Source organism: Chiloscyllium plagiosum, unplaced genomic scaffold (genome assembly GCF_037043375.1).
Source record: "Chiloscyllium plagiosum isolate Xiang-an unplaced genomic scaffold, Cpla_swu_hap1 HiC_scaffold_14, whole genome shotgun sequence".
Classification (NCBI taxonomy): Eukaryota; Metazoa; Chordata; class Chondrichthyes; order Orectolobiformes; family Hemiscylliidae; genus Chiloscyllium; species Chiloscyllium plagiosum.
The window spans coordinates 5,995,555-6,004,510 of record NW_028270152.1 but is presented as its reverse complement, the minus strand read 5'-3'; the positions used below and the strand labels follow the sequence as shown (position 1 = coordinate 6,004,510).

The 8,956-nt window shown below is 47.2% G+C and overlaps 1 protein-coding gene across 1 annotated transcript in view; it reads left to right on the top strand.

Moving 5' to 3' along the window:
* The window catches only part of LOC122559235 (uncharacterized), a 182,351-nt gene that overhangs the window by 76,079 nt on the left and 97,316 nt on the right, over positions 1–8,956 (top strand). Inside the window, exons 12-13 of the mRNA XM_087994570.1 lie at positions 6,636–6,710; positions 7,430–7,582. Of these exons, the coding sequence (XP_087850696.1) occupies positions 6,636–6,710; positions 7,430–7,582 (228 nt within the window). The remainder of the gene's footprint in view (positions 1–6,635; positions 6,711–7,429; positions 7,583–8,956) is intronic.

The window sequence follows — 8,956 nt, the reverse complement described above, 5'->3', positions numbered from 1 at the left end:
ATCATCATCCCCTCTACAGAGATGCTGCCAGACCCGCTGAGTTTCTCTAGCAATTCTTGCTCATTTTTAAGTTAACCTGGAGTCCAGAAACAAAACCCAAAGTAACCGCAGATGTTGGGAATCAGAAATATGATTCCTGGATAAATTGCTGGAAAAACTCAGCAGGTCTGGCAGCATCTACCACAAACCCACTGTCAGCCACATCGATCCCCATTTGCAGCTGCTTATTCTCCCAGGCTGACCCTTACCCATTCCTATTCCCGCCCTTTCACCTATCGTTTACCTCTTCGCCCTGCCCCCACACCACCTTCAGCACATCTACCAACCTTTTCCCAGCTACCATCAGTTCTGAAGAGTCCTACCATTAAACCAATTTTGGATCCAACTTGTCAAGTGGTGGGAGTAAAGGTGAAGGGTCACTGGGCCCGAACCACTAACTCTGTTTTTCTCTCCACTGATGCTGCCAAACCCTCTTGGGGATTTCCAGAAATTTCTGTTTTTGTTTCCTGAAATCCATGAGCTTTTAACCTTCTTTGTCAGTCTCCCACCTTGTCAAAGGCCTGACTGAAATCTATATAAACCCGATGAATTACACTCCCCTCATCCAACCAACCTCAGAAAATCCCACCAGCTTTGTTTGGCCCAACCACCCACTGACAAATCCCAGCTCCCTAAACAAAACCCAGCTCGCTTTCCAAAACCCAGCTCCCTATCCAAATCACAGCTCCCTATCCAAAACCCAGCTCCCTTTCCAAAACCCACCTCCCTTTCCAAATCCCAGCTCCCTATCAAAAACCCAGCTCCCTATCTAAATCCCAGCTCCCTATCCTAAACCCACCTCCCTTTCCAAATCCCAGCTCCCTATCCAAAACCCAGCTCCCTTTCCAAAACCCACCTCCCTTTCCAAATCCCAGCTCCCTATCCAAAACCCAGCTCCCTATCTAAATCCCAGCTCCCTATCCTAAACCCACCTCCCTTTCCAAATCCCAGCTCCCTTTCCAAATCCCAGCTCCCTATCCAAAACCCAGCTCCCTTTCCAAATCCCAGCTCCCTATCCAAAACCCAGCTCCCTATCTAAATCCCAGCTCCCTATCCTAAACCCAGCTCCCTTTCCAAATCACAGCTCCCTATCAAAAACCCAGCTCCCTTTCCAAATCACAGCTCCCTTTCCAAAACACAGCTCCCTATCCAAAACCCAGCTCCCTTTCCAAATCACAGCTCCCTTTCCAAAACACAGCTCCCTATCCAAAACCCAGCTCCCTTTCCAAAACCCACCTCCCTTTCCAAAACCCAGCTCCCTTTCCAAAACCCACCTCCCTTTCCAAATCCCAGCTCCCTATCCAAAACCCAGCTCCCTATCCAAATCCCAGCTCCCTATCCTAAACCCACCTCCCTTTCCAAATCCCAGCTCCCTATCCAAAACCCAGCTCCCTTTCCAAATCCCAGCTCCCTATCCAAAACCCAGCTCCCTATCTAAATCCCAGCTCCCTATCCTAAACCCAGCTCCCTTTCCAAATCACAGCTCCCTATCAAAAACCCAGCTCCCTTTCCAAATCACAGCTCCCTTTCCAAAACACAGCTCCCTATCCAGAACCCAGCTCCCTTTCCAAATCACAGCTCCCTTTCCAAAACACAGCTCCCTATCCAAAACCCAGCTCCCTTTCCAAAACCCACCTCCCTTTCCAAATCCCAGCTCCCTTTCCAAAACCCACCTCCCTTTCCAAATCATAGCTCCCTATCCAAAACCCAGCTCCCTATCCAAATCCCAGCTCCCTATCAAAAACCCAGCTCCCTATCAAAAACCCAGCTCCCTATCAAAAACCCAGCTCCCTATCCAAATCCCAGCTCCCTATCCAAAACCCAGCTCCCTATCAAAAACCCAGCTCCCCATCCAAATCACAGCTCCCTTTCCAAAGCACAGCTCCCTATCCAAACCCCAGCTCCTTATCTAAATCCCAGCTCCCTATCCAAACCCCAGCTCCTTATCCCTGGTCAAACCACACCTCGCGAAGTATTCCGTTCTTTTGTAATTGGGATTATCCTGTGAGGAAGGAGTGGGGAGACTGGGCCTGTATTCTCCTATTGAGATGCGATCTCATTGAAACCTTTTCTCATTGGGGTGGCACGGTGGCTCAGTGGTTAGCACTGCTGCCTCACAGCACCATGGTCCCAGGTTCGATTCCAGGATTCGGGCGACTGTCTGTGTGGAGTTTGTACATTCTCCCCGTGTGGCTTTCCCTAACAAATTGGAAGCTGTGTGGATTTCCTCTGGTTGCTCCGGTTTCCTCCCACATTCCAATGATATGCAGGCCAGGTGAATTGGCCATGCTAAATTGTTCATGGTTGTTAGGTGCATTAGTCAGAGGAGGGTGGGTTACTCTTTGGAGGGTCAGTATGGACTTGTTGGACTGAAGGGCCTGTTTCCACACTGTAGGGAATCTAATCTAATCACAATTCAAACAGGGTTGTGCAGGGTAGCTGCAGGAAGCACGTCCCCCCTGACTGGGTATCTGGAACCAGGGAGCACAGTATCCTGATAGGGCAATTCCATTAGGACTGGAATAAGGAGGTGAATCTTCAGAATTCCGTACTGCAGAGGAGCCGCGTCAAGACAGAAATCAATACATTTCGAAGTACCAGTAACATTGGGGATGGGTATACTTATGGACGCACACTTGTCTGTGTTAAACTGTACCTGTCATATGTCAAAGAATAAAACAAAGTAAGCAGTCTCCACTCGATATATTAGAACTGTCTTTGCCCACTCAGCTTTACTTTTGAATTTCCCCATCCACTTCTCCGACCTTTTCTGAATTGTAATTCCCTTAGGATTACTACCATACTGTAATCTAATTAAGATATTAGCCACCGAGCGTATATTCTCACAGGGTCAGTTCCTCCAGCTGCCTGGTTGGCTGGTTTCTGATGCTAACAGAGTGGGCTCAATTCCGCACATTGGCACATCTCCTTCTCAACCTCTCCCCTCACCTGGTGAACCTCAGGTTAAGCCACCACCAAAGAACAATAATGCACAGGACCAGGCCCTTCTGCCTTCCAAGCCTGTACTGCCACATTCCATACTAAACCGTCTTCACTTACTGTATCAGTACCTCTCTATTCTCTTCCTCTTCATGTATCCCTCCAGGTGCTTCTTGAATGTTGCTATTGTGTCTGTATCCCCCACCTCCTCTGGCAATATGTACCAAGCACCCACCACCCTTTGTGTGAAAAACTTGCCTCAAACACCTCTTTTAAACTCCGCCCCCCCTCACACTTTGAAAGTAGGTCCCCTAGTGATTGACCATGAGTAAAAGCCTCATACTTTCCACTCTATCCATGACATTTACTATCTTATAAACTTCTACTGGGTCACCCCCTCAACCTCCTGCGTTCCAGTAAAAACAAACCCAGTCTACCCAACCTTTCTTCAAAGCAAAAATCCCCCATACTAGGCACATCCTAGTAAACCTTTTCTGTACCCTGTCCCAAACATCCACATCCTTCTGGTAGTGTGGTGACCAGAACTGTATGCAAATTTCCAAGTGTGGCCGAACTAAAGTTCTATAAAGCTGAGCATAACTTGTATATCCTTATTCTTAATGCCCTTTCCAATGAAGGCAAGCATGCCATAAGCCTTTTTTTACAACCCTATCTACCTGTGCTGCCACCTTCAGTGATCTGTAGACCTGAACATCCAGATCCCCCTGCAAATCAATACTCCTAAGGGTTCTGCCCTTGTTTCACTGTATAACTTTCACCTGTACTTGACCTGCCAAAATGCATCACCTCACATTTGTCAGGATTAAACTCCATCTGCCATTTTTCTGCCCATGCCTCCAACTGATCTATATCCTGTTGTATCCCCTGACAATCCTCCTCACTATCTGCAACTCCACCAATCTATGTATCGTTTGCAAACTTACTAATTAGACCAGCCATGTTTTTCTCTAAATCATTTATGTAGACCACAAACCACAAAAGGTGCCAGCACTGATCCCTGTAGAACACCACTAGTCAAAACCCTCCATTCCGGAAAGCATCCGTCCACCGCTCCCCTCTGTCTCCTTTCACTATGCTAGTTCTGTATCCATCTTGCCAGCTCACCCTGATACCACGTGACTTCACCTTTTGTACTAGTCTGTCATGAGGGACCTTGTAAAGGCTTTACTGAACTCCAAGTAGACAACATCAACCGCTTTGCCCTCATCAATCCACTTCGTCATCTCCTCAAAAAACTTTATCAAGTTAGTGAGACATGACCCGCCTCCCACACAAAACCATGCTATTTATTGCTAATAAATCCATTTGCTTCTAAATGTGTATAGAACTTGTCCCTGAGAATCTTTTCCAATTATTTCCCTACTACCAAAGTGATACTTACAGGTCGGTGATTTCCAGCTACCCTTTTTAAACATTGGGACAACATTGGCTATTCTCTAGTCCTCTGGGACCTCACCTGTGGCCAAAGAGGATACAAAGGTGGGTGTCAATGCTCCAGAAATTTGTTTTCTTGTCTCTCTCTCAATATTCTAGAATAGATCTCATCAGGGCCCAAGGAGTTTATCTACCTTTTAAGACGGACAACACCTCTTCCTTTTTAACAGCAACTTGGCTTAGAAACTCAACACTTCCTTCCTTGAGATCATGCTCCACCAATTCCTTCTCTTTGGTGAATACTAACACAAAGCATTCATTTAGGACCTCACCTACCTCTTCTGGTTCCACACACAGATTTGTCCTTGAGTGGACCAACCCTTTCCTTGGCTATCCTCTTTCTTTTTATTTATGTATAAAAAGCCTTGAGATTCTCCTTAGTTCTGTTTAATAACTTTTCCTCACCCCTTTTAGCCTTTTAAATTCCTTGTTTAAGTTCTTTCCTATTTTCCTTATATACTTCAAGGGCTTCATCAGTTCCCATCCTACATATGTTTTGTTTTCCTTTCTCACCAAGGTCATAACATCCAAGGTTCACGTAACTTGCCGTACCTGTCTTTCATTCTCACACGAACGTACCTATCCTGAACTCCCATCGACTGCTGTTTGAAATACTCCCATGTCCGATGTGGATTTACCCTCAAACAGCTGCCTCCAATCAACATTCCCCAGTTCCTGCCCAAAATTGTTATAGGTCACTTTCCCCCAGTTTAACACATTCACCCGAGGACTCCTGTTATCCTTATCGGTGAGTATATTAAAACTCTTGAAAATACTCCTCCACTGAAAGGTCGCTCATTTGGTCAGGCTCAATTCCCAAAACTAGGTCCAGTATAATCCCATCCCTGGTTGGACTTTACCTATTGTGTCAAGAATCCCTCCTGAATGGTTCTTACAGATTCTGCCACATCCAAGCCCCTAGCACGTAGTCAGTCCCAATCAATATCAAGAAAGTTAAAACCACCACCACAGCAACCCTGCTGTTTTTATGTCTTTCCATCATCTATCTACATATTTTCTCCTCCATCTCCCACTGGCTGTTGGGAGACCTATAGAATACCCCAGCATTGCAATTTCACCTTTCCTATTCCCGAGTTCTACATTGCCTTGCTGCACAAGTCCTCTGATGTATCCTCCCTCAGTACCAGCCGTCTCTGTAATGAGCGAACAGCTGTATTGTCCTCTGCGACTCCGGTGATGATCGCAAACTAAACATTCTACATGAAAAATATAACTTATGAACTAAGCAAGAGGCGTGACTCAAATAGACCATCCCTGGTGACCTTATAGAGATTTAAAAAATCATGAGGGGCATGGATAGGATAAATAGACAAAGTCTTTTCCTTGGGGTTGGGGAGTCCAGAACTAGAGGGCATAGGTTTAGGGTGAGAGGGGAACGATATAAAAGAGACCTAAGGGGCAACTTTTTCACACAGAGGGTGGTACCTGTATGGAATGAGCTGCCAGAGGAAGTGGTGGAGGCTGGTACAATTGCAACATTTAAAAAGGCATCTGGATGGGTATATGAATAGGAAGGGTTTGGAGGGATATGGGCCGGGTGCTGGCAGGTGGGACTAGATTGGGTTGGGATGTCTGGCTAGCATGGATGGGTTGGACCGAAGGGTCTGTTTCCGTGCTGTACATCTCTATGACTCAATGTTAAAAGAAACAGTCTCCACTGCTCTCTGTTTGTGGTCCCTCGGCCACTTTCACACCTGCTACCTCGATAATTTGGTGGCCTTCACTTTTGCAATTGGCTTGTGTTACCTCAGATATCTCTGGTGTATGGAGTGCTCTTTATCTCGAGAATCCCTACAGTGTGGAAACAGACCCAAGCCAACCCTGTGAAGAGTAACTCACCCAGACCCATTCCCCTAACCAAATACTCTACATTATCCCTGACCAACGCACTTAACCTACACATCCCTGAACACTATGGGGTAATTTCCCATGGCCAATTCACCTGACCTGCACATCTTTGGACTGTGTGAGGAAACCTACACAGACACAGGGAGAATATGCAAACTCCACACAGACAGTCGCCCGAGGCTGGAATTGAACCCGGGTCCCTGGTGCTGTGAGGCAGCAGTGCTAACCACTGAGCCACCGTGCCGCCCTTTGTTTGAGTCCTCTCCTGAGGGCCAGAAGAGGATCACAGGGTGAATTGTGGGTGATTATTGTCGCTCGTTCCTTTACGACAGGATGGTCGGATTCTCTTTATGGATGTGCTAGTGGAGAGTGTGAAGTACCATGAGATGCAAGCACACAAGGGCGCAGTGAGTACCTGGTTTCTATTGATCATGGTGGTATACAGGATGTCACATGGTGAACCCCATCCTAGAGGCTTCACCATGTGACATCCAGCTGCTCAGCCCCTCCCACCATCACGTTGCCATATGTGCCTGTCCTGAAAGAGCCACCCTATTGGCTGTCCAGCCCAATTGGAGACCAAACCTACCTCAGTTCCTGATTGGCTAATGCTTGACTCTCAACCTCTTTCTCCATCTCCAACATTTTAGTAAACAAAATGTGTGAGAGAATTTTTTTTAGGCACACTATTTTCTTATTTCGATTTTACAGCATTTCTGGAGGATAATATTTAACTCCTTGAGACTCAAAGACAACCCTGGAGGGTTGGCAACTGCAATATTGGGATCTTGCTGTGTACAGTTTGGTTGCTGGGCTTCTGACTCTGCAGCACGGTCTCCACAGCTAAAATACTTCACTGGTGTTAAGGCTCTGAAGGTGCTAAAGGTGCAATTGTTTTATAATGTCCCCTGACAATGCCGCACCCCCTCGGTACTGCAGCCAGGGCTGTTAGGCCACACGAGGGGTGTGTGGGTTTCTGGAGGGATTTGAACCACTGACCTTTTGGTTCCGAGGTGGAAGAGACAGAACCACCCACAGAGCCAAGGTTAACAAGACTTTGTAGTTCTCGGGCTTTCACTAGAATTTTTTTAATTGTTAACTTACCCGAAGGGGAATTATCTTGCAGGTGATCCTGATAAAACATGACATGGATCAAAATCAGCTGCTGAGCCTGAGCCGAGATACTTCAGAAAAACGTCTAAAGATTTGGAGCTTGCCAAAGTTGCAATTGCTCCATGAGCTGCCAATCCCAAGAGATGTTGTCACTTTCTCAAGAATAGTAAGTGAGAGTGATGGGTGGCCTACATCCCAGGACAGGTAGGCACTGATCTCCACCCTCTAGAATATCCAACTCGCAGCCCCATAGGGATAAAAGGCTGGGCCGGCAAACCATCCAAATTTCAGCCGGAATTCCAAACTCAGCTCCTCATTGGTCATGACATTTGGAAGTTGGCTCAGGCAGGACAGAGGGCTGGGTGAGGGAGCTCACTCTAGTCTGTCGACTGTGGGTGTCCAGGATTGGTCTGTTTGCTCATTCCAGACCAGCACAGCGTGTGTGAATTAGGGACGGAATTCCACGATCTTCATCTACCGACACTGACAAAGTGGTGACATAGTTTCGAGTCAGGATGGTGAGGGGCTTGCAGGGGAACTTGCAGGGGAACTTGCAGGGGGTGGTGTCCCCATGTATCTGCCGCCCTGGACCTTCTAGACGGCAGTGGTTGTGGGTTTGGAAGGTGGTGTCTGAGGATCTTTGGTGAGTTTCTGCAGTGCATCTTGTAGATGGTACACACTGCTGCTACTGAGCGTCAGTGGGGGAGGGAGGGGATGGGTTTGTGGATGTGGTGCCAATCAAGCAGCTGCTTTGTCCTGGATGGTGTTGAGCTTCTTGAGTGTTGTTGGAGCTGCCCCCATCCAGGCAAATGGGAAGGATTCCATCACACTCCTGACTTGTGCCTTGTAGATTGGCGAAAATGGGTACTGCAGATGCTGGAGATCAGAGTCAAAATTATAGCGGTGCTGAAAAGGCACAGCAGGTCAGGCAGCATCCAAGGAGCAAGAGAATCAACGTTTCATCAGGAATGAATTCCTGATGAAGGGTTCCTGCCAGAAATGTTGATTTTCCTTCTCCTCAGATGCTGCCTGACCTGCCATGCTTTTCCAGAACCACTCTAATCTTGTGCTTTGTAGATGATGGTCCTGGGTTTGAAAGGTGCTGTCTGAACATCTTTGGTGAATCTCTACAGTGCATCTTGTAGATGGTACACACAGCTGCTACTGAGCGTCGGTGGGGGAGGGAGTGGATGTTTGTGGATGTGGTGCCAATCAAACGGGCTGCTTTGTCCTGGATGGTTTCAAGCTTTTTGAATGTTGTTGTTATTAACCAAATTCAAATGTCATCCTGCCATGGTGGGTATTGAACCCAAGTCCACAAAGCATTAGCCTGGGTCACTGGATTACTAGCCCAGTGAGAATGCCATTGTGTCACCATCTTTAGTCCAATTACATTTGTGTGTCTGAATGTTCCTCACAGCCCGTTTTCAGCAGTGAACCGATTCACTGAGCCTGTCAGCTCCCTGCCCCACTCCGAACACTTGAACCTGTTACTGAGAGTGACAGCTCATCGCAGTACTGACGGGGTGCTGCTGTGATG